Source organism: Amblyraja radiata, unplaced genomic scaffold (genome assembly GCF_010909765.2).
Source record: "Amblyraja radiata isolate CabotCenter1 unplaced genomic scaffold, sAmbRad1.1.pri S43, whole genome shotgun sequence".
NCBI classification, from domain to species: Eukaryota; Metazoa; Chordata; class Chondrichthyes; order Rajiformes; family Rajidae; genus Amblyraja; species Amblyraja radiata.
In genome coordinates, this window is record NW_022630150.1 from 690,947 (window position 1) to 716,524 (window position 25,578).

At 46.3% G+C, this 25,578-nt stretch overlaps 1 protein-coding gene across 1 annotated transcript in view; it reads left to right on the top strand.

Annotated features, from left to right (window-relative positions):
• Window positions 1–25,233, top strand: part of LOC116969430 — a 75,338-nt gene extending 50,105 nt beyond the window's left edge. The window contains exons 18-29 of the mRNA XM_033016315.1: window positions 133–201; window positions 2,765–2,836; window positions 4,271–4,354; window positions 6,890–6,988; window positions 8,920–9,000; window positions 10,113–10,239; window positions 15,150–15,274; window positions 17,670–17,793; window positions 18,894–19,009; window positions 19,904–20,024; window positions 22,184–22,488; window positions 24,520–25,233. Coding sequence (XP_032872206.1) covers window positions 133–201; window positions 2,765–2,836; window positions 4,271–4,354; window positions 6,890–6,988; window positions 8,920–9,000; window positions 10,113–10,239; window positions 15,150–15,274; window positions 17,670–17,793; window positions 18,894–19,009; window positions 19,904–20,024; window positions 22,184–22,488; window positions 24,520–24,542 — 1,346 coding nt within the window. The 3' untranslated portion in view covers window positions 24,543–25,233. The remainder of the gene's footprint in view (window positions 1–132; window positions 202–2,764; window positions 2,837–4,270; window positions 4,355–6,889; window positions 6,989–8,919; window positions 9,001–10,112; window positions 10,240–15,149; window positions 15,275–17,669; window positions 17,794–18,893; window positions 19,010–19,903; window positions 20,025–22,183; window positions 22,489–24,519) is intronic.
• The last annotated feature ends 345 nt before the right edge of the window (window positions 25,234–25,578 follow it).

The window sequence follows — 25,578 nt, forward strand, 5'->3', positions numbered from 1 at the left end:
TTCTTGTGTGATGATCAGGAGAAGTAGGACCAGGTCCAGTTAGAAATCTTGGTAGGAGGCATGGAGGTGGGGACTGACTTAGCAGGTGGAAATCACACTGGGTCTCGTTCATCAAACTCTTTCATTCTTCAGGAGAGAAAAGAGAAGAGGAAAGATCCCCTGTTCCTCCGTCTCAGCAGAAGAAAAGAAAACTGGACGAAGGTAAGTGGATAAGACCTACCTTTGCAGCCTGCTTTTCCTTAGTCCTGTCTCCACTATTCATGGCTCCCTGGCACTTGTTCAGAAGATGTGGGAGCTGTTAGCACGCTCAGTATTAAATCTGCAGATGTTTTAAATCTAGAGAGTGAAGTCTCACCGGCCAGAGAGTGGTCTCATTAGAGACTCCAGGACTATTTTTAATCAGACTTTACTGGAGTTTATCTTGCACTAAATGTTGTTCCCTTTGTAGACAACAGGTGCAGGAGTAGGCCATTCGTCCCTTCGAGCCAGCACCGCCATTCAACGTGATCATGGCTGATCATGGATTTTATCCTGTATGTGTACACTGGACGACTTGATTGCAGTCACGTATAGTCTTTCCGCTGACTGGATAGCACGCAACGAAAAACCTTTTCACTGTACCTCAGCACACGTGGCAATAAACTAAGCTAAATTGAATTCCTTTGCTCCATAGATGCTGCCTCACCCGCTGAGTTTCCAGCATTTTTGTCTAGACGTTTTTGACATAGAAAATAGGTGCAGGAGGAGGCCAATCGGCCCTTCGAGCCAGCACCGCCATTCATTGTGATGATGGCTGATCGTCCCCTATCAATAACCCATGCCTGCCTTCTCCCCATATCCCTTGACTCCACTAGCCCCTAGAGCTCTATCTAACTCTCTCTAAAATCCATCCAGTGACTTGGCCTCCACTGCCCTCTGTGGCAGGGAATTCCATAAATTCACAACTCTCTGGGTGAAAACTTTTTTTTTCTCGCCTCATTCTTAAATTGACTCCCCTTTATTCTAAGACTGTGTGGCCCCTGGTTCTGGACTCACCCAACATTGGGAACATTTTTCCTGCATCTAGCTTGTCCAGTCCTTTTATAATTTTATATGTTTCTATAAGAATGCCCCCTCATCCTTCTAAACCCCAGTGAATACAAGCCTAGTCTTTTCAATCTTTCCTCATATGACAGTCCCGCCATCCCAGGGATCAATCTCGTGAACCTAAGCTGCACTGCCTCAATCACAATTGACAATAGACAATAGGTGCAGAAGTCGGCTAGTCGGCCCTTGGAGCATTTTTGTCTATCTTTGATTTTTCCAGCATGTGCAGTTCTTTCTTAAACATTCATTCATTCAAGTTGGGATGTTATATTGCAGTTGTACAAGACGTTGGTGAGGCCGCATTTGGAGTATTGCGTTCAGTATTGGTCACCCTGCTATCGGAAGGATGTTGTTAAACTGGATAGTGGATGGTGCTGAAGGCTTTTCAATCAAGTGTGATTTTCCTGGAAATTGTGTCAAAAGATGAAGAACAGCAAAGTGGAGAGTGGCTGGGTGGGAGGGGTGTGCCGGGACAGTTTCATGCACACCGGAGAAGCAAAACATTCCGGCTCCCGGATATTGGAAATAAACACAATGCAGAGAATAACACTTAGTTTCCTACTTAATTTCCTTGAGCAACTTCCTAAGGGCCAATAAAAAGCAAACCACATTGGTATGGGTTTAAAGTCGCATTGGCTGAAAGAAGAAAGGCAGAAGGTTTTTCTTTCTTTCCTCCCCTTCCTCAGCCCTCGGGCTGTCTCCTCCTCCTTTTTCTTTTCCTCTCCCCGCAACCCCCCATCAGTCTGAAGAAGGGTTTCGGCCCGAAACGTTGCCTATTTCCTTCGTTCCATAGATGCTGCTGCACCCGCTGAATTTCTCCAGTATTTTTGTCTGCCTTTTCTTTCTAAAGTATTGTTGTTCACAACAATTTTTCATCCCGCTCTTTATTAATTATTTTTAATTCCAGATTTCATTAATTAACTGACGGTGGACAAAAATGCTGGAGAAACTCAGCGGGTGAGGCAGCATCTATGGAGCGAAGGAATAGGTGACGTTTCGGGTCTCGACCCGAAACGTCACCTATTCCTTCGCTCCATAGATGCTGCCTCACTCGCTGAGTTTCTCCAGCATTTTTGTCTATCTTCAGAGGCATGATCTGGAAAAGAGTTTAAGTTCCATCATGAAAATCAACATCATTTGCTGTACATTTGAAGCAAAACACAAAAGTGCTGGTAACACTCAGCTGGTACGTCAGAAAAGAAAACAAACGTGACATGTTCGGTCAAAGATCCTACAGAAATTAAAGTTAAGGGCCTGTCCCACTTGGCGACTGCCGGCGTCATATCAGGGTCGCCAAAAGATTTTGAACATTTCAAAATCCAGCAGCGACAAAAAAAATGTTGCGACACTTGGAAAAACACCGCGCGCCAATACGACATCACACCGCGTCACGCCGTAAATATTTTCGATGACCTGATACGTCAGTCAATGATAAACAGTCGTGGTTAGTGTACTCGAAAGAGATGGTTAAAATCAACCAGTGGGGCGAGGTGATGGGGAGAAAAAACGATAGTTTGTGGGGAGAAGGCAATTAACATTGTGTTGGTACGAAGGACCCAGGGGCTATACGGAGGGCAGAGGGCGTAGAAGAAGCAGCAGGGACTAATGCAAAGGCTAACGCGTTTAAGTTGCCCACAATCCGCTTTGATCACAAAACGCACTTTTTTTTGTCCCGCAGAAGTGCTTTTAGATGAGAGAAAGGACAAAGCAGCTGGGCTTGCGAAGAAAAAGAAGAAAAAAATGGAAAAAGGTAAATAAGGGTAGCATCACACTTGCTCCATACCTGACGGGCACCGGATTCTCTGGCTACCTGTACTGTCTTTCACAGCAGAGGACACTGATTGACTGGATGTAACTCCCTATAACATCTTCAAAATGAGTGTTTTTCATAAAAATAGGCTTCTAACTGGCATGCACAGTGCCATCTGCTATAGTACTCTTTCTGTGACGTCTAGATATTACGATTTACATTTTAGTTTAGTTTAGAGATACAGCACAGGAACAGGCCCTTCAGCTCACCGAGTCTGTGCCGACCAGCGATCCTCTGCACGAACACTTTCCTACACATACTAGTGACACTTCACAATTTTACCATGCCAATTAACATACAAGCTTGTACGTCTTTGGGGTGTGGGAAGAAACTGGAGCACCCGAATAAAACCCACGCAGGTCACGGGTGGGGGAAACATGCAAACTCCATACAGACAGCACCCGTAGTCAGATTCAAACCAGGGTCTCCGGTGAGACCACACCTGGAGTATTGCGTACAGTTTTGGTCTCCTAATCTGAGAAAAGACATTCTTGCCATAGAGGGAGTACAGAGAAGGTTCACCAGACTGATTCCTGGGATGGCAGGACTTTCATATGAAGAAAGACTGGATAGACTCGGCTTGTACTCGCTAGAATTCAGGGGGGATCTTATAGAAACTTACAAAATTCTTAAGGGGTTGGACAGGCTAGATGCAGGAAGATTGTTCCCGATGTTGGGGAAGTCCAGAACAAGGGGTCACAGTTTAAGGATAAGGGGGAAGTCTTTTAGGACCGAGATGAGAAAAACATTTTTCTTTTCACACAGAGTGGTGAATCTGTGGAATTCTCTGCCACAGAAGGTAGTTGAGGCCAGTTCATTGGCTATATTTAAGAGGGAGTTAGATGTGGCCCTTGTGGCTAAAGAGATCAGGGGGTATGGAGAGAAGGCAGGTACAGGATACTGAGTTGGATGATCATATTGAATGGCGGTACAGGCTCGAAGGGCCGAATGGCCTACTCCTGCACCTATTTTCTATGTCTCTGGTGCTGTAAGGCAGCAATTCTACTCCTGCGCCAATGTGCTGCCCCTTTTGTAGAGAAGCTTACACAAAAATGCTGGAGAAACTCAGCGGGTGCAGCCGCATCTATGGAGTTGAGGCCAGTTCATTGGCTATATTTAAGAGGGAGTTAGATGTGGCCCTTGTGCATCTATGGACCCAGCAGCATCTATGGAGCGAAGGAAATGGGTAACGTTTCGGGCCGAAACCCTTCTTCAGAGAAGCTTGCTTTTATTCACATTTCCAACTTCAGAGCTTGCAGTTAGTGTGGCACAAGTGAGTGAGTTTGAAGGGTAGTTTGAATGACTGAAGGCCTGCAAATGTACAACTAGTTGTTGAATAATGTCACTAAACCCTGTGGTGCTCCTCCCCTAAAGCTGCATTGAAGGAGGAAAGAGAAGAAGAGAAAGAGGACGCTGTCCCTCCACCAAAGAAGAAAAAGAAGAAACATCAGGAGAAAGGTGAGTGAGGCCATTCAAAACACCTAGACTGTGGAACAGTATCCCTCTCCTCATCTGAACTGCCCCCTCCATCGACTTCTTTAAATCGAGGCTCAAAACCTATTTCTACTCCCTCGCGTTTTTGAGGCCCTCTGTAAACAGTTTATGTATGTATTGTTAGGACTGTGTACCATTGTATGTAGCACATTAGTATCTGCACTGATGTCCAGCACTTTGGTCAACGTGAGTTGTTTTTAAGTGTGCTATACAAATAAAATTGACTGACTGACTGATCTTGTAAATCTGTGTGTCCATTCAGTCTATACAGTCTGAAGATGGGACACAACCCGAAACATCACCCAAACCCAAACCGGGGGCTTTGACTTTGACTTTGACTCTGACATCGGGGGGGAGAGTGCAGTGGAGAGAGAAGTTTTTTTGGCCTTCCATCACAGCAATGTGATGGATGTTTATGTAAATTATGTTGTGTCTTGGGTCTATTTGTTTGTAATGTATGGCTGCAGAAACGGCATTTCGTTTGGACCTCAAGGGGTCCAAATGACAAGACTCTGACATCGGGGGGGAGAGTGCAGTGGAGAGAAAAGTTTTTTGGCCTTCCATCACAGCAATGTGATGGATGTTTATGTAAATTATGTTGTGTCTTGGGTCTATTTGTTTGTAATGTATGGCTGCAGAAACGGCATTTCGTTTGGACCTCAAGGGGTCCAAATGACAATAAATTGAATTGAATTGAATTGAAAAAAAAAAGAATTGAATCTCCAGAGAAGGCCCCTCCCCCGGACATCAGTCTTGAAGAAGGGTCTCGACCCGAAAAGTAGCCCATTCCTTCTCTCCATGGATGCTGTCTCACCTGCTGTGTTTCTCCAGCATCTTGTGTCTACCTTTTTCTCCGGAGATGTTGCCTGACTCGCTGAGTCTCTCCAGCATTTTGTGCCTACCTTTTTCACCAGAGATGCTGCCTGACCCGCTGAGTTTCTCCAGCATTTTGCGTCTACCTTTTTTCACCAGAGATGCTGCCTGACCCGCTGAGTTCCTCCAGCATATTGTGTCTACCTTTTTCACCAGAGATGCTGCCTGACCCGCTGAGTTCCTCCAGCACTTTGTGTCTATCCGTTCATTGAGCAAGGACTTTGTTGGGGGGAAACCCATGGTGTCACAGGGAGAGCGGACAAACTCTGTACAGACAGCACCCGTAGTCGGGATCGAGCCCGGTCGGGGGCGCTGGTTAGGCAGCGATTCTACCGCTGCGGCACCGGGCTGACCAGTTATTCCCTTGAAAGCTATTATTGAATCTTCCATGCCCATTTCAAGCAGTTTTCCAAACAATAACACTTCCTATTCTTAAAGGCCTGTCCCACTTACGCGACCTTTACAGGCGACTGCCGGCACCCATGATAGGTCATAGAACCATAGAACATAGGTACAGGAGTAGGCCATTCAGCTCTTCGAGCCTGCACCGCCATTCAATATGATCATGGCTGATCATCCAACTCAGTATCCTGTACCTGCCTTCTCTTCTGATCCCTTTAGCCACAAGGGCCACATCTAACTCCCTCTTAAATATAGCCAATGAACTGTGGCCTCAACTACCTTCTGTGGCAGAGAATGCCACAGATTCACCACTCTCTGTGTGAAAAGAAAAATGTTTTTCTCATCTCGGTCCTAAAAGACTTCCCCCTTATCCTTAAACTGTGACCCCTTGTTCTGGACTTCCCCAACATAGGGAACAATCTTCCTGCATCTAGCCTGTCCAACCCCTTAAGAATTTTGTAAGTTTCTATAAGATCCCCCCCTCAATCTTCTAAATTCTAGCGAGTACAAGCCGAGTCTATCCAGTCTTTCTTCATATGAAAGTCCTGACATCCCAGGAATCAGTCTGGTGAACCTTCTCTATGGCAAGAATGTCTTTCCTCAGGTCGTCGAAGTTTTCAACATGTTGAAAATTCAGCGGCGACCTGAAATACGCTACAACTCTTTGGAGACCTCTCACGACCATAGGGGACCTCTCGCAACCATAGGAGACCTCTCGCAACCATAGGGGACCTCTCGCAACCATAGGAGACCTCTCACGACCACAGGGGACCTCTCGCAACCATAGGAGACCTCTCGCAACCATAGGAGACCTCTCACGACCGTACAGCCTGTATGGTTGTGAGAGGTCTCGTATGGTCGTGAGAGATCTCCAAAGAGCCGTAGCATCTTTGTGGTCGCCGCTGAATTTTCAACATGTTGAAAATTTCGGCGATCTATCACGGTTGCCGACAGTCGCCTGTAAAGGGCGCGTAAGTGGGACCGGCCCTTTACTCTTTCCTTTGCCAAACAACTTTTAAGAATGGGAGAACATCCAATCTATTTCCGAAATAGAAGCTTGGAACTATGATTTGAATCCCTTCGAAGACTAATAATCTTTCCTATGATCTATGGCTTCTCAACTTGAAGCGAAAGAGGGAAATGTGGCAGAGCATACTTGCCTGAGCGAGCCGTGTGTCTCAATATGAACGGCCAGTTTGCTGAGTAATGTCACTCGCCCTCTAGGTTCTTCTGCCGAAGATCTTTTCAACGAAGAAAGGGAAGAAGTGAAAACGGCCGCTGCCTTGCCACCAATGAAGAAAAAGAAGAACATTCTGGAGAATGGTGAGTAGATGAGGCCTTTCAAAGAATGGTTGAGTTCGAAAGACTATCTTCAGAGGCATGTTTAAGAAAGAACTGCAGATGCTGGAAAAATCGAAGGTAGACAAAAATGCTGGAGAAACTCAGCGGGTGAGGCGGCATCTATGGAGCGAAGGAATAGGTGACGTTTCGGGTCTCGACCCGAAACGTCACCTATTCCTTCGCTCCATAGATGCTGCCTCACCCGCTGAGTTTCTCCAGCATTTTTGTCTATCTTCAGAGTCATGATCTGGAAAGAGTTTAAATTCCATCATGAAAATCGACATTAAAATGTGCAGTTTCCATACATTTGAAGTAAAACACAAAAGTGCTGGTAACACTCAGCTGGTACGTCAGGATCTGCAGAGATGCTGCCTGTCCCGCTGTGTTACTCCAGCTTTTTGCGGCGATCTTCGGTTGAAACCAGCATCTGCAGTTCCTTCCTGCACATTTGGTTAACCACCATCATAACCGGTTGGAGCACCTGGGGAAAACCTATGCAGTCTCAGGAAAAAGGTGCAAACTCCACGCAGTTAGTACCTGGTTCGAACCTGGGTCACATGAGGCAGCAGCACCATCTGATGAGCCACCTGGCCTGCCTGGCGTTAGCTTTCTTTAAAATGAAATCTTAGAAAGTTAAAAGAAACGGCTGGAGCAACCCATTCTAGGAGCTGAATTAGGCCATTCAGCCCATCAAGTAGTAATAATAATAATACATTTTATTTTTGGGCGCCTTTCATAGTTGAGGCCAGTTCAGGAATCTCAAGGACACCTTACAGAGATTAACAGGAATAAAAAACATAATCAGAATAAAATAAATAATAAAGACATCACAGAAACACAAATTAAAAACAGAATTCAGTCCAAAAACAAAAAATCAAAAACACAATGTGAAGAGAGAGCAGCGGCAGCTAAAGCATGCCAGCGTCCACTCTCCCTTCACGGCAGCCATCTTGGACAAAGACTAACAGGATTACTTACAGACAAAAAAAATCATCCCCCCACAATGGATACCACTGTGGGAGAAGGAACAATGTCCAGTCCCCAACCCCAAGTTCACCCCAAAGTCAGGCCTATTGAGGCCACCGCAATTGCCTCTACGGAGGCCCGATGTTCCTGGCCGTTCTCACCGGGTGATCTTGCTCCGGCGTCAGGAGAGTCCTCTCAGCGGCTGGGCCACCTGGAACGGCCGCCTCCTAGCCGGAGACCACGGCTTCCGAAGCCGACAAGGCCGCGCCAGCCTGGAGCTCCCAGGCTCCCGATGTTGAAATCGGCGCCGCCCGCTCCGCTCCGCAGACCCGCAGCCCGGAGGTGTCGAACACGGCGGACACAGCTCACCGGAGCTCCAGCGCGGCGACCCAGGCAAGGCATCGCCCGCTCTACTCCGCCATTTAATCATGGCTAAATCTATCTCTCCCTCTCAACCTCATTCTCCTGCCTTCCTCCCCACAACCCCTGACACCCGTACTAATCGAGAATCTGGCAGCATCTGTGGACAGAATGCAGATGACAGACCCTGAAGTGGGTTCCTAACCCGAACTGAGTTCCTCCTGCCTTTAAATATACCCGCTGACTTGGCCTCCACAGCCTTCTGTGGCAAAGAATTCCACAGATTCACCACCCTCTTACCTTGTTCGTCACCAAGTGCTGTTTGTGACCCAAGCAGTTTTAAATGAAGGGGGGGAGAGGGCTGTGAGGTGGTTGCAAGACATTTGCATTGTTATTGAACCAAACAATACGAGTAAAGAAAATGAGTTGATAATCTCTTAAAATTGAAATTGTGTTTGATCTTTGCTCCATGATATGTTTTATAGCCAAATAATCTGGCAGCTGTGGGGTCCTAGTGCCCCTCTCTGCCAGTCTCGGTCTGGTTATGTCCACTATCACTAAAATATTTATTTTCCCCTTCTGGAAAGTTGCTGTAAACGGGGAAAGAGAAGCGGTGGAAGACCGTGTTGAACTGCGAAAGCCGGAGATAAAGAAACACCAAAATAAAAGTATGTAAATTTGATTGGCATTATTTATTTTAATTAAAGTGGGTGTGGGGACTGAGTGATCACATTACTCTCATTGATCAGGGTGAACTTCCTTATACATCAACCACGTTTAATGACGTGGAAGCCTTGAGGGCTCATTTAGAAAAGACTTGGATTTCGGAAGGTATTGCTCTGTATGTGGAAACAAAGAACTGCAGATGCTGGTTTACAACAACAAAAATGACACCACAAAGTGGGTGACGCTTTACAGCGCTTGCAGCGCCGGAGGCCTGGGTTCGATCCCGACTACGGGTGCTGTCTGTACGGAGTTTGTACGTTCCCCCCACGTCGGTTTCCTCCGAGATCTTCGGTTTCCTCCCACACTCCAAAGACCTGCAGGAAGATTGTTCCCGATGTTGGGGAAGTCCAGAACAAGGGGTCACACAGTTTAAGGATAAGGGGGAGGAGGTCTTTTAGGACCGAGATGAGGAAATCATTTTTTACAGAGAGTGGTGAATCTGTGGAATTCTCTGCCACAGAAGATAGTTGAGGCCACACAGTTCATTGGCTATATTTAAGAGGGAGTTAGATGTGGCCTTTGTGGCTAAAGGGACCAGGGGGTATGGAGAGAAGGCAGGTACAGGATACTGAGTTGGATGATCAGCCATGATCGTATTGAATGGCGGTGCAGGCTTGAAGGGCCAAATGGCCTACTCCTGCACCTATTTTCTATGTTTGCAGGTTAACTGGCTTGGTAATGTTGTAAATTGTCCCTGGTGTGTGTAGGATAATGTGAATGTGCAGGATCGCTGGTCGCTGCAGACTTGCTGAGCCGAAGGGCCTGTCTGCGGAATTCTCTGCCTCAGAGGGCAGTGGAGGCCGGTTCTCTTGATGCTTTCAAGAGAGAGCTAGATAGAGCTCTTAAAAATAGCTGAGTCAGGGGATATGGGGAGAAGGCAGGAACGGGGTACTGATTGGGGATGATCAGCCATGATCATATTGAATGGCGGTGCTGGCTCGAAGGGCCGAATGGCCTCCTCCTGCACCTATTGTCTACGTTTCTAAGTAATTGATATATATGTTTGAAATTAGAATGGTTCAGTGAAACTAATTTGCTGTTTTGTTCTCCACAGCTTCCTGGTGTCTCCTTCTGCAGAAAATTGGATTTCAGGCAAAAAAATCAAAGATGAAGGCAGCCATTGGAAATTTTCTAAATGGAAGTTCACTGAGCTACAAGAAGATTGTGCTCTACCCTTCCAGGTGAGTGTTGGAGTTTGTGTCTCAGTGGGCTGCTACTAAACAAAGTGGTGTAGAAACTCAATTGAAGTGAATTCCCCCCCTGTCTTTTAAATTATCTTTGGTGAGGTTTTAATCCCCAATTAGTAAATAAAGTTTGCATTTATGGCCTTGCTGTGCCAAAATGGTTCCAGCCAATGAAATACATGATGAATGAATGAATAAGTTTATGTTATTGGCCAAGTATTCACATACAAGGAATTTGCCTTGGTGCTCCGCCCACAACATGACATACAGTGACAGTTACGAATGACACATAAAACACTAAACATGATCAGGCAACTGAGCCATCTTACCTACAACCAGAGAGCAGTCCCGAGCTGGCAGTTTCATCAAAGACCCACACCATCCTGGCCACGCACTCATCTCCCCGCTACCTTCAGGTAGAAGGTACAGGAGCCTGAAGACTGCAACAACCAGGTTCAGGAATAGCTACTTCCCCACAGCCATCAGGCTAGTAAACCTGGCTCGGACAAAACTCTGATTATTAATAACCCATTATCTGTTATTTGCACTTTATCAGTTTATTTATTCATGTGTGTATTCATGTGTGTATATATTTATATTATGGTATATGGACACACTGATCTGTTTTGTATTCAATGCCTACTATGTTCTGTGTGCTGAAGCAAAGCAAAAATTTAATTGTCCTATCAGGGACACATGACAATAAACTCACTTGAACTTGAACACTTGAGCTACTATTCACCTCATTGGAGACCCTCGGACTTTCATTAATTTGACATTACTGGACTTTATCTTGCACTAAACGTTATTCCCTTTATCGTGTATCTGTACACTGCGGATGGCTTGATAGTAATCATATTGTCTTTCCGCTGACTGGTTTGCACACAACAATACTTTTCGCTGGTACCTCGGTACAAGCGACAATAAACTAAACTAAACTAAGCTGGATGCAATATTCTAATGTTGGAAATACGGCAGCCAAATTCACATACCACAAGGAACCCAAGACAGTAATTTGATAATGACTAGACAATCTCTTCTTTATAGTGATGTTGAATGGAGGCCCAGAACCATGAGTTCCCTTGCCGATTACCAGAAAGTTAACACCCCTCCCCCAGACAACGCCACCCTTCCTGACGAGCTAAACAATTTCTATGCTCGCTTTGACCGTGATAACAAAACCCCAGCCATCAAAATTGCTCCACCCCCAAATGAACAACCCCTCAGTCTCTCCACCTCTGCTGTACAAGATGCACTGAGCAAGGTGAATGAGCGCAAAGCTGCCGGCCCCGATGGCATCCCTGGCCGGGTGCTTAAGGCATGTGCTGGACAACTATCCCAAGTCTTCACCGACATTTTCAATCTGTCACTGGCCCAGGGTGTTGTCCCCACTTGCCTCAAGACATCAACCATCGTGCCAGTGCCCAAACAGTCAGCCACAGGGAGCCTCAACGATTTCCGCCCAGTGGCACTCACCCCTGTCATTGCTAAGTGCTTTGAGCGGCTGATCTTGGCTCACCTCAAAGCCAGCCTCCCCCCCACACTGGACCCCCATCAGTTTGCCTACCGGGCCAACAGGTCTACAGAGGATGCCATAGCGGCGGCCCTACACTCTGCCCTGACCCACCTGGACAACAACAACTCCTACATCAGGTTGCTGTTCATTGATTTCAGCTCCGCTTTCAACACTGTCATCCCCGCCAGCTTGATCACCAAACTCAGCGGGCTTGGCATCTCCACCTCCCTCTGCAACTGGACACTGGATTTCCTCACCAACAGACCACAGTCTGTTAGGGTCAACAACCTCAACTCCACCACTATAACACTGAACACCGGCGTGCCACAGGGCTGTGTGCTCAGCCCTCTCCTCTACTCCCTCTTCACCCACGACTGCATCCCTAAGTACGGATCCAACGCCATCATTAAGTTCGCTGACGACACCACGGTGGTAGGACTGATCAGTGACAACGATGAGTCAGCCTACCGAGAGGAGGTCCAGCACCTGACAACCTGGTGTGCCAATAATAACCTCGTCCTCAACTCCAAGAAGACGAAGGAACTTATTGTCGACTTCAGGAAGGTCAGAGGGGGCAGACATACCCCCATCCACATAAACGGGACTGAGGTGGAGCGCGTCTCCAGCTACAAATTCCTCGGGGTACACATCTCGGAGGATTTGTCCTGGTCCCTCAACACCTCCAAGCTGGTCAAAAAGGCACAGCAACGCCTTTACTTCCTGAGGAGGCTCAAGAAAGCCCACCTGTCCCCCCAGATCCTGACCAACTTCTACAGGTGTACCATCGAGAGCATCCTGACCGCCTGCTTCACGGTATGGTACAGCAGCTGCACTGTTGCGGACAGGAAGGCACTACAACGGGTGGTGAAAACCGCGCAGCACATCATCGGCGCCCCGCTCCCTGCCATGGATGCCCTCCACCGAAAACGGTGTCTGAAACGAGCTGGGAAGATCATTAAAGACCCCTCCCACCCCAATCATGGACTGTTTGCCCTCCTCCCATCAGGGAGGCGGTACAGGAGCCTCAGGTCTCGTACCAGTAGGATGAGGAACAGCTTCTACAATCATACCATCGCATTGCTGAACTCGGAGTCCCGCCGATAGATTCCTCCGGTCCCTCCGTCCCCATTGTTTAATTATTTTGCATTTTCTATTGTTCTGTATCCTCTTTTAAAAAAAATTTCTATATTGCACTACTACGGACTGACGCAAAACTGCATTTCGTTGTACCCATACTCAGTATTTGTGCAATGACATTAAAGTTGAATTGAATTGAATTGAATTGAATTGAGTTGTGTCCTCGGCTCTTCTCCACGATAGTGTGTTGTAAAATGGATTGCAGGAGCCTTAAGGGCCTGCCCCACTTGGGCGTCATTTGCGCGTCATTTGTGAATCCCAAAATCCTGGGGCGCCGCGCGCGACTGCGTGTCACTGCCTACGTCACCACGGAACATGTGCGCGTGTAATGCACGCCCTGCGCGCGTAATGCACGCCATGGGCGCATCACGTGCTCGTCACGACACGTGCGTCGTGACGGGTAAATGATATCACGTAAATTACGTGCAAATGACGCCCAAGTGGCCCAAAAGGCCCTTAAGAAATCATATGATTTTATGCCTCATTCATATGAAAAAGCTACCTTTATAACTACTAAACCAGGTTCGCTTCTTAATAAACAGACACCACACAAACTGTTTGGTAGACCAGTTCAAAACTTTACTTATTATCGGCCGATGGAAGGGAGGGAGAACTCCAGTCAAGTGACCATTACAGACACTTGACCGTCCTCCGTCCACCTCTCTGAACAACAGAATTACATTGCATTAAATAGGGTTTTTTGTCCCCTTAGCACATTCCACAGACATTAGTCATGTCAAGGTACAGGAAAAGGTTTCCACAGAATGCATCACATCAAAGGCCTTTTGTTTACATGTTACAAGATAACATTGGCCATTTGGTTTACGACATTTTATCTTTCTACTTCCCTGGTTCCTCTCTCGTCCTTCATAAACATTGGCCATTTGGATAATGCCATTTTATCTTCACAGAGATCACCCTAGCTCTTTCGCTGCTTCCTCGCTGTCATTTGGTCCCTCATAAACATTGGCCATTTGGTTTATGGCATCTTACTTCAAAGATGTGACTAGCTGTTTCTTTCTCTGTCACTTCCTCACTTGGGAGACAATGTTATAGGATTTATTATCTCACACACCCGCAACCTGAGGCAAGCCTAATTTGAGACTAAATATAAGCTGTAAGCTAGCCCAGAAGCCAATTTAATATCTTCTTATATTTTAACTAAAATTCAGCTTCATCACATATTCCCCGCATTGAAGTATTACCCAAAATATTTCTGCCATGAAAAATGTGTAGGAAGGGATTGGCCTCTGAGCTGACATAGATTCAGCGGGCCAAATTACCTCATTTAGTTTAGTTGAAAGATACAACGCGGAAACAGGCCTTTCGGCCCACTGAGTCCTCAACGACCAGCAATCCCCATACTATCCTACGCTAGGAACAATTTTTACATTTATACCAAGCTAATGAACCTACATTAATTAACTCTATGTCTTTGGAGTGTGGGAGGAAACCAAAGTTCTCTGAGAAAACCCAGGCAGGTCAAGGGGAGAACCTACAAACTCCGTAAAGACAAGCACCCACTGTCAGAATCGAACCTGGGTCTCTGGTGCTGTGAGTGCTGTAAAGGCAGCAACTCTTCCTCCGTGCCACTACCCCACCCGCCTCCCATATCAAAGGAATTAAGCAATTTCTCAAGTGGAACTCTCAAGTGAAACTTCGAGATGAAGATACTACTTATAGAAGGTAGACAAAAATGCTGGAGAAACTCAGCGGGTGAGGCAGTATCTGTGGAGCAAAGGAATAGGTGACGTTTCGGGTCGAAAGTGCAGTGAAATGAATTTGCCAGCAGCAGTACAATAAAAAAAAGAACAATAAAATTTTAACACAAACATCCACCACAGCATTCATCACTGTGGTGGAAGGCACAAAAATTGGCCAGTCCTCCTCCATTCTCCCCCATGGTCGGGACCTCAACCTTCCGCAGTCGCCGCTGCGGGCGTCCAGATGTTCAGACAAGGTAAGTCCTGAATCGGTGCCTCCCCACCGGAGATCGCGGCTTCAAGATGGTGTAGGCCGCAGGCCGGCGGTGGAAGATCTAAAGTCCCCACCGCGCCGCAGTTAGAAGCACCGCAGACCGCAGGGCAGGCAGTCGGAGCTCCTCTCCAGGGATCCCCGGCGGGGAACCCCGCTCTGGATGGTAAGTCCCTGCGGTAGTGGGATTTAGATGGTTTGAATGATGGAGAAGGCTTAAAGCGTCGGCCCACATGGCCATTTTTGATGCTTCTCTCATGGACCTGTGTATCTCTTTCAGGTGCTCCGCCTACGTTGAGCTGTGCTGTAAAGAGGATCTGAACAAGGCATTCGAACTGGACGCACGCAAAATCTTTGGGCAAGCAGTGAAGCTGAACAAAGTGGAGAAGCTAGGAACACTGAAGGGTAATTACCGATATCCATAGATTGATTTTTAAGTGCTTTGCTCAGGGCGTCACCTCTTCCTGGAACCGGGTCCACACAATAAAACAATGCTCAAGATGTTTAAGAAGGAACTGCAGATGCTGGAAAATCGATGGTGGACAAAAATGCTGGAGAAACTCACCCGCTGAATATCTCCAGCATTTTTGTCTACCATAAAACAATGCTCGGTCTGTTTGAATCACTTTGAAAAATGTAGTTGTTACCATTGAATACTCTTCATTACTATTCTTCTGTATTAAAATGATTGCTGCCACCCCTTTTCCATTTGCCATGCCCTTGCCCATCACAGACTTAGTTCCTGATTAGATCAGAGCTCTCTGGATCAAAAAGCATTCATTCATAAGTGATAGGAGCAGAATTAGGCCATTTGGCCCATCATGTCCACTCCGCCATTCAATCTTGTCAGATCTACCTCTCCCTCCTGACTCCCATACTAAGCAAAAATCTGCCTTAAAAATATCAATTGACTTGTGGCCTCCACAGCCGTCTGTGGCAAAAAATTCCACAGATTCACCACCCTCTGACTAAAAAAACACCTCCTTGTCTCCTTCCTAAAGGAACGTTCTTTCATTCTGAGGCTATGACCTCTGGTCCTAGACTCTCCCACTAGCATTCCTAGTGTCTTGGCCGATCTGTACTGTGCTCCATTTTCCAGCTATTATTCATTGTCTCATGTTTAAGAAGGAACTGCAGATGCTGGAAAATCGAAGGTAGACAAAAATGCTGGAGAAACTCAGCGGGTGCAGCAGCATCTGTGGAGCGAAGGAAATGGGCGACGTTTCAGGTCGAGACCCTTCTTCAGACTTTACCCAACAAAAACTCTTATCTGTCTTCAACTTGGAAGCCTTGTGAGGAATGGTTCCTTTGGCCATCCCGCCATCAATCCTTTATTCCCATCTCTATGCAGCCTGGTGTACCAATAATAACCTCGTCCTCAACACAAAGAAGACGAAGGAAATCATCGTTGACTTCAGGAAGACCAGAGGTGGCAGACATACCCCCATCCACATAAACGGGACTGAGGTGGAGCGCGTCTCCACCTACAAATTCCTCGGGGTACACATCTCGGAGGATCTGTCCTGGTCCCTCAATACCACCAACTGATCAAAAAGGCGCAACAGCGCCTTTACTTTCTGAGGAGGCTTAAGAAAGCCCACCTGTCCCCCCCAGATCCTGTCCAACTTCTACCGCTGTACCATCGAAAGCATCCTGACCACCTGCTTCACGGTATGGTACAGCAGCTGCACCGCAGCTGACAGGAAGGCACTGCAACGGGTGGTGAAAACCGCTCAGCACATCATCGGTGCCCCGCTCCCTGTCATGGATGCCCTCCACCGCAAACGGTGTCTGAGACGGGCCGGGAAAATCATCAAGGACCCCTCTCACCCTAACCATGGACTATTTGCCCTCCTCCCATCAGGGAGGCGGTAGGTCTCGCACAAGCAGGCTGAGGAACAGCTTTTTCAATAACACCATTACACTAGAGTCCCGTCGCTAGCTATCTTTTATACTCTCCCATTTGTATACATTTATGTGCCTATGTACCAGTTTAATTCATCCACAGTGCACACATTGTTTAACCAGTATTTTTATTTTTATTTCTACTATCTTGCACTATGACCAGACGCTAAACTGCATTTCGTTGTACCTGTACTTGTATTTGTGCAATAACAATAAAGTTGAATTGAATTGAATGTAGAGTCCGCATAGACGGCACAAGGCTGGGATTGAACCCGGGTCTTGCTGGCTCAAAACTAGCTGAGCCACTATGCCACCTGCTATAGCTTGGCTACGAGGAGAAGCTGGGTAGGCTAGGCTTGGAGCAGTGCAGGGAGGAACTGCAGATGATGGTTTAAACCAAAGATCGGCACAAAAAGGTGGAGTAACTCAGCGGGACAGGCAGCATCTCTGGAGAGAAGGAATGGGTCGAAAAACGTGATCTGGTGACCCAAAATGTCACCCATTCCTTCTCTCCAGAGATGCTGCCTGTCCCGCTGAGTTACTCCAGCATTTTATGCCCCTGTCCCACTTAGGAAGCCTGAACGGAAACCTCTGGAGACTTTGCGCCCCACCCAAGGTTTCCGTGCGGTTCCCGGAGGTTTTTGTCAGTCTCCCTACCTGCTTCCACTGCCTGCAACCTCCGGCAACCACCTGCAACCTCTGGGAACCTCACGGAAACCTTGGGTGGGGCGCAAAGTCTCCAGAGGTTTCCGTTCAGGTTTCCTAAATGGGACAGGGACATTACTTGGAGGAAACATGTCTCTAAGTTTGTATCTCCTACACCCCCTCTCACCCCACTGCTGTCAGGCATTCAAGCAGATTTGCGGTCTGCAGCTTAAGTTTACTTGCATTTCAGAAGGTGATTGCAGGACGCTCTGCATTAAAAGTCTTCCAAGTGAAGTCTCTGCCAAGAACCTGAAAAAACAGTTGGAGCAAGTTGCCGGTATTTGGATACAGGAGAATCAGAAAAACAGCAAGAGGTACGTCATCCACAAATTATCATCTGCTATGCCCTGTCCGAAATATCGGCTTTTTCAAGCAACTGTATGTCCTACTGTACGTCATTGTTTGAGGTGCAAAAGATCCGGGTTTGATCCTGACCACGGGTGCTGTCTGTACGGAGTTTGTATGTTCTCCCCGTGACCTGCGTGGGTTTTAGCGCCTGTTTCCTCCCACGTCCAGGTTTGTAGGTTAATTGGCGTGGTATAAATGTAAATTGTCACTAGTGTGTGTAGGATAGTGTTAATGTGCGGAGATCGCCGGTTGGCGTGGGCCAAAGGGCCTCTTTCCGCACCGTATCAGTGAACGAAACTAAACACAGGCACAGCGATAGCTTTCATTAATAAACCATGCAATGGGAATTTGATCATATGCACACAGAGAGATGCAACCCCACCTTCTCGACTCTGGAAAAACAAAGTCGTTTACCGTTTCCCCGTTTTGACAAAGGGAATCAGATCTTACACATTGACTGTTTCTCCTTCCACAGATGCTGCCCGATCCGCTGAGTGTTTCCTTTAACATATTCTCCTTTAAGTTCAGATTTCTGGCATGCTTCAATAATTTTCAAAATAGAATTAGCTTTGGACATGAATTGGCACGGCCGTCATTTGCGCCTCATTTACGCGTCATATGTAAAATAGGTCAACGCATTGTTACGCGCGACGTCGCGCGCAAATCACGTGTCATCGTGCCGTCTGGTGCGCGTGACGTCATTAGAAGACCCTGCGCGCGCGGCGACGCATGGTTACGCACGGTGACTTAACCATGCGCCTACACGTGAGACGTCGGGACGCCAGCGTGCGTACGTGATGCGTCACGCAGGTGGCGTGCAAGGATTTCGTGCAGCATGAAATCCTGGAGCGCCGCCCGATACCGCGCGCAACTCCACACTCCGCGCCTCTCCACACGCCCGTCCCACGCTACCCGTGCCTCACAACGCGACGACCACATTTTTGGAGGTCGCGTAAATGGCGCGTACATGACGGCCAAGTGGGACAGGCCCTTAAGGGAATGAGACTGATGGGGATGCTCAACACAGAGTTGTGGGCTGTCGATAATTCTCTTTTATTTTGGTCAGGTCTGCCTTAGTTGCGTTTAAGACCGGTGAAGATGCGGATGATGCCCTCAGTAAATGTGAAATTGAATGCAAGGGAAATCCAATTCGATTGCAACCTGTGCATCAGAAGAACAAAGGTAAGTCTGTATTTAACTGTGCAGTTCATAGCATAATTATTGATGAGATACTTTACTGATTTATTGATGAGAGGGCGGCACTGTGGTGCAGCGGGTAGAGTTGCTGCCTCACAGTGCTTGCAGCGCCAGAGACCTCGTGTTCGATCCCGACTACGGGTGCTGTCTGTACAGAGTTTGTCCGTTCTCCCCGTGACCTGCTTGGGCTTTCTCGGAGATCTTCGGTTTCCTCCCGCACTCCAAAGACGTGCAGGTTTGTATACTTGGTATAAGTGTCAATTGTCCCTAGTGTGTGTAGGGTAGTGTTAATGCAAGGGGATCGCTGGTCAGCACGGACCCGGGTGGGCCAAAGGGCCTGTTTCCGCACTGTAGACTAGACTAGATAAACACAAAAAGCTCGGGTAACTCAGCGGGCCAGGCAGCATCCCTGGAGAAAAGCAATAGGTGACTTTTCAGGTCAAGACCCTTCTTCAGTCTGAAGAAAAGTCTCGACCCGAAACATCACCTATTCCTTTTCTCCAGAGATGCTGCCTGACCTGCTGAGTTACCCGAGCTTTTTGTGTCTATCTTCAGTCAGCAGAAAGACAATACATGATTACAATCGATCCATTTACAGTGCACAGATACATGATAAAGGAATAACGTTTAGTACATGGTAAAGCCAGCAAAGTCCGATCAAGGATAATCCGAGGGTCACCAAAGAGGTAGATAGAAGTTTGGGACTGCTCTTTGGTTGTGGTAGGATGGTTTAGTTGTCTCAGTTGTCAAAATGCAGTAAATATTATGATTATTGGAGCAGAATTAGGCCATTCGGCCCATCACATCTACCCGCCATTCAAACATTGCCGATCTATCTTCCCCGCTCAACCCCAATTTTTTTTTCCGCTCTCTCTTCAGAGAAAAAGAAGATTCTTAAAGTGACAAATCTTTGTCCGTTGAGCAAGACCTTTCTAAAATCTCTGTTCACCGATGCTGAGAATGTCCGGATTGTTAAAGAAAATGTTGGCCAGTCACAAGGGTGAGTAAACTGTGTAGACACAGTGGTAACATCTTGCATTTGTGTAGTGCTCAGACAGGGCAAAACTTCCCTTCTACTTCATAGCAGTGAGACGGGAACAAATTAAACATACCCCAAAATTCATTCTTTAATTATGAGTTAATAACAGCAAAAAAACTAATACTTAAATTTTGGAAAAATGCTACTATACCAGCGGTTAAAATGTGGATCAGTAATATGTTGGACCCAGCACACCTGGAAGAAATGAGACTCCTCCTAATAGACAAACCAGACCAATTCTTAACGAGTTGGTCTCCATTTATTGATTTCTTGGATTCATGTGGTGCAACAGTATCGTAAAAATTAAAGGTTTCAGGTCTGGGTGAAAGATAACAATAATAATAATAAATTTTATTTATGGGCGCCTTTCAAGAGTCTCAAGGACACCTTACAAAAATTTAGCAAGTAGAGGAAAAACATGTATGCGGAATGAAATAAATAGTAGAGACATGACTAGGCAAGGCAAGGCAACTTTATTTATATAGCACATTTCATACACGAGGCAGACTCAAAGTGCTTCACATAAAGACATGTCATACAATAAATGAAATAATAAAATGAAATAAAATAGAAGAACTAAAAGAAAAGAAAAGCAAAATTAAAAATGCATTATAAAAAGTGCAAAAGTTAAAAGTGCAATGTAGTTAAGATTTAGCTGAAAGCTAAAGTAAACATAAAAGTTTTCAGTCTTGTTTTAAAAGTGGTCAAAGTTGAGGCAAGTCTTAAATCTTCAGGAAGTTTATTCCAGCTATTTGTTGCATAGTAACTAAATCCTGCTTTCCCATGTTTTGTATTTACTCTGGGAATCACTAGCAGATTGTGTAGTAGTGACTAGTACACTTCATTGGCTATATTTAAGAGGGAGTTAGATGTGGCCCTTGTGGCTAAAGGGATCAGGGGGTATGGAGAGAAGGCAGGTACAGGATACTGAGTTGGATGCTCAGCCATGATCATATTGAATGGCGGTGCAGGCTCGAAGGGCCGAATGGCCTACTCCTGCACCTATTTTCTATGTTTCTACACAAATTAAAGACAGAATTCAATTCAAAACACAATATGAGGCATTTCAAGCACAGATGAAAAGGGAGGGGGACGTGGGGCTAAGGATAGGCAGAGGTGAAGAGATGGGTCTTGAGGCGGGACTGGAAGATGGTGAGGGACACGGAATTGCGGATCAGTTGGGGGAGGGAGTTCCAGAGCCTGGGAGCTGCCCTGGAGAAGGCTCTGTCCCCAAAACTGCGGAGGTTGGACTTGTGGATGGAAAGATGATCAAGAATATAAAAAATCATCACCTTGCGGCGATTTGATAATCTCCCTCCTGCTTTCTTTTCTTGCTTATTTCTTTTCCTCACTCTCTTTTTCATCCTTTTTATTCACACACATTAGACTTTCCTCTATTCTTTACTATCTCTTTCTTTCTTATATCTCTCCTTAAATGAAGTTGTACAGAGAATGTATTATGTTAACATAATTGTGGGAACCTGTAAAAAGGTATTGTACTTCTAATAAAATAAAATTTAATTAAAAAAAAAAAAAAAAGCAGTGAGATAATGGGATGGGCAAATGAAAGCTTGCCACAAAGCTGGTTTTTATTTAAAGCTTATCTTCAAAGAAAGAGAAGAGCCGGAGGTATAGGGAGAGAATTCCAAAACTTGGGAATTCCAAAATGGTGGGCCGCAGGGCCTGTTTCTGTGTTGTATTTCTGAAGTGTCAAACAATATGCAAGCCCATTGTGGAAAGTGCAGGCCGCAGGGACTCATAGAAAATAGAAACGTAGACAATAGGTGCAGGAGGTGGCCATTCGGCCCTTCGAGCCTGCACCGCCATTCATTGTGATCACTCATTAAACATTTCTAACAAAGAACTGGCACGTACATACTGGGCCAAATGGCCTTCCCCTCTGCTGAGTTATTCTACAAGTGAAGCCAGAGAAGTTGAAAGTCCAGACGGTAGAGTTGGCGCCAGAGACCCGGGTTCGATCCCGACTGCGGGTGCTGTCTGTACGGAGTTTGTACGTTCTCCCTGTGAGGAGTCAAAGTTTTCAAATTGGATTTGTATGTGGCTGTTATGCTTTCTGTTCCTCGTTCTGTCCCTTATAACATTCGGTGTTTAAATTGCAGGATTGCTTACGTAGAATACAGGACAGCCAAGCAGGCCAAGGTGGCTCTCAAACAGTTCCAAGGCAAGGGGGTTCAGGGCCAGGCGATTCGAATTGCCTCTCCACCAGAGGGAGAAGAGAGGCCAGGGAAGAGACTGCTTCGAGAGGTAAAGAAAAAGAGGCATGAAAGGAAAAATGCTGACACGAAAAAGAAAGGGAGCCCAGGAAGGCGACTCCACGAAAAGAAGAAAAAGAGTAAAAGATGCAAGAGTGATCTATCGCGTACGTACCTGCGGGATTACGTGGCCTCGTGCTTGTTTATTAAATGTGATTTAAGCAGTCGGTGCTGCCTTGCACTTACTAGAAATTGTACAACAGTTGTGTACGTTCATGACGAATATTGACACTAAATGCTGGAGTAACTCAGCGAGGCATGCAGCATCTTTGGAGAGAAGGAATGGGTGACGTTTCGAATGCTGCCCACCCCCGCTGAGTTACTGTAGCGTTTTGTGTCCATCTTCGATTTAAACCAGCATCTGCAGTTCCTTCCGACACGTGTACGTTCATAAGTTTGAGGAGCAGAATTACGGCATTTGGCTCATCAAGTCAACTCCGCCATTCTATCATGGCTGATCTATCTCTCTGCCTCAACCCCATTACATAGAAACATAGAAAATAGGTGCAGGAGTAGGCCATTCGGCCCTTCGAGCCTGCACCGCCATTCAATGTGATCATGGCTGATCATCCAACTCAGTATTCTGTACCTGCCTTCTCTCCATACCCCCTGATCCCTTTAGCCACAAGGGCCACATCTAACTCCCTCTTAAATATAGCCAATGAACTGGCCTCAACTACCTTATGTGGCAGAGAGTTCCAGAGATTCACCACTCTGTGTGAAAAATGTTTTTCTCATCTCAGTCCTAAAAGATTTCCCCTTTATCCTTAAACTGTGACCCCTTGTCCTGGACTTCCCCAACATCGGGAACAATCTTCCTGCATCTAGCCTGTCCAACCGCTTAAGAATTTTGTAAGTTTCTATAAGATCCCCCGTCAATCTTCTAAATTCTAGCGAGTACAAGCCGAGTCTATCCAGTCTTTCTTCATATGAAAGTCCTGACACCCCAGGAATCAGTCTGGTGAGCCTTCTCTATGGCAAGAATGTCTTTCCTCAGATTTGGAGACCAAAACTGTACGCAATACTCCAGGTGTGGTCCTCACCAAGACCCTGTACAACTGCAGTAGAACCTCCCTGCTCCTATACTCAAATCCTTTTGCTATGAATGCTAACATACCATTCGCTTTCTTCACTGCCTGCTGCACCTGCATGCCTACTTTCAATGACTGGTGTACCGTGACACCCAGGTCTCGTTGCATCTTCCCTTTTCCTAATCGGCCACCATTCAGATAATAGCCCATTCTCCTGCCTTCTCCACATTACCCAGGTCACCCACACTAATCAAGAATCTATCACTGCCTATCACAATCTATCACAAGGCAAATGGAGGCATGATTATTAACCTGTTCGGGTAGTCTCGAGCTAGGAGTCACGCACTCAAAATGAAGGGTCAGCTTCTTATGACTGAGATGATGATAAATCTCTTTTTTAATCCTGATGGAATTCGCTCTCTAAGATGGCAGTCTCTGCTGCCTCAATCGCTCTGCTTATAAATAGATGTTGGGCTGAGTGCAGGAACGTGATGTTCAATTAAAAGATCAGCCATGATCCCGATGACTGACAGAACACATATAAGGGGCCGAATAGCCTTTTGCTACTGTTACAGTCTCGAAATTTGAGGAAGGACATTCTTGCTATTGAGGGAGCACAGCGTAGATTCACCAGGTTAATTCCCGGGATGGCGGGACTGTCATATGTTGAAAGAATGGAGCGGCTGAGCTTGTACACTCTGGAATTTAGAAAGATGAGAGGGGATCTTATTGAAACATTAATAAGGGATTGGACACACTAGAGGCAAGAAACATGTTCCCGATGTTGGGGGAGTCCGGAACCAGGGGTCACAGTTTAAGATTAAGGGGTAAGCCATTTAGAACGGAGACGAGGAAACACTTTTTCTCACAGGGAGTTGTGAGTCTGTGGAATTCTCTGCCTGAGAGGGTGGTGGAGGCCGGTTCTCTGGATACTCTGAAGAGAGAGTTAGATAGGGCTCTTAAAGATAGCGGAGTCAGGGAATATGGGGAGAAGGCAGGAACGGGGTACTGATTGTAGATGATCAGCTATGATCACATTGAATGGCGGTGCTGGCTCGAAGGGCCGAATGGCCTACTCCTGCACCTATTGTCTATTGTGAATCATCGGTGCTCTCTCCACTTAAAACTAATTTGCTCCCTCTATCGTTCCAGGTGCGTCTAAAATATGCCCATGATGGAAGGAAGATAGAAGAAAACTATAATCAATGGTCAAATTACAATTCTGTGGTCCCGAATCTGTGACATTTTGTGTTTTGGCAGCTGGAATTCCCCCCTCCCCCCGGCTACCCTGATATTTTTGATATTCAATTGAAATCCAAAATGAAAATTCTTCTGAATCTGATATCATGTTATTACATTCCCGTGTTTTTAATACATCAATGGATGTATGGCATGCCCAAGTTTTTAAATCTGTGTTGTGTCCTAAACTGCCTTATTTGCAGCTTGTCCTCCAGTTATGAAAGGATGTGTGTTCTTGGAAAATATTTTCACTGAAATTTCATAATTTTAAATGGCTGGGAGCAAAATGTACTATGGCATTTTAAATGCAGTGAATCCCTGGTGTCGGGAGAGCGTAACGCTATTAATTAGAGGAAATGGCTTCTTAAATCAGCATTATGGTGAGAATTTGTAAATTGAGTATTCCCTGTGCTGGAGGAACTCAGCGGGTTAGGTGGTATCAGTGGAGGGACATGGGCAAATGACTTCAGTCCTGAACCAAAACTCCCACCCTCACCAGATTCTGCCTGAGCCACTAAGTTCTTCCAGCAGGTACAGGGTTTCGGCCCGAAACGTTGCCTATTTCCTTCGCTCCATAGATGCTGCTGCACCCGCTGAGTTTCTCCAGCATTTTTGTCTACCTTCGATTTTCCAGCATCTGCAGTTCCTTCTTGAACAAGTTCTTCCAGCACTTGAGTAGGCACAAAATGCTGGAGAAACACAGCGGGTGAGGTAGCGTCTATGGAGAGAAGGAATTGGCAACGTTTCGGGTCGAGGCCCTTCAGTCTGGGTCTCGACCCGACTCCTTCTCTCCATAGATGCTGCCTCAGCCGCTGAGTTTCTCCAGCATTTTGTGTCTACCTTTGATTTTACCAGCATCTGCAGTTCCGTCTTACACATTTCTTCCCGCACTTTGTTTGGTTCAAGATTTCAGCGTCTCCAGTTTCTTGAGACTCTTGAGAGGATTTTTATTGCAGATGAGGGCAGTGTAAG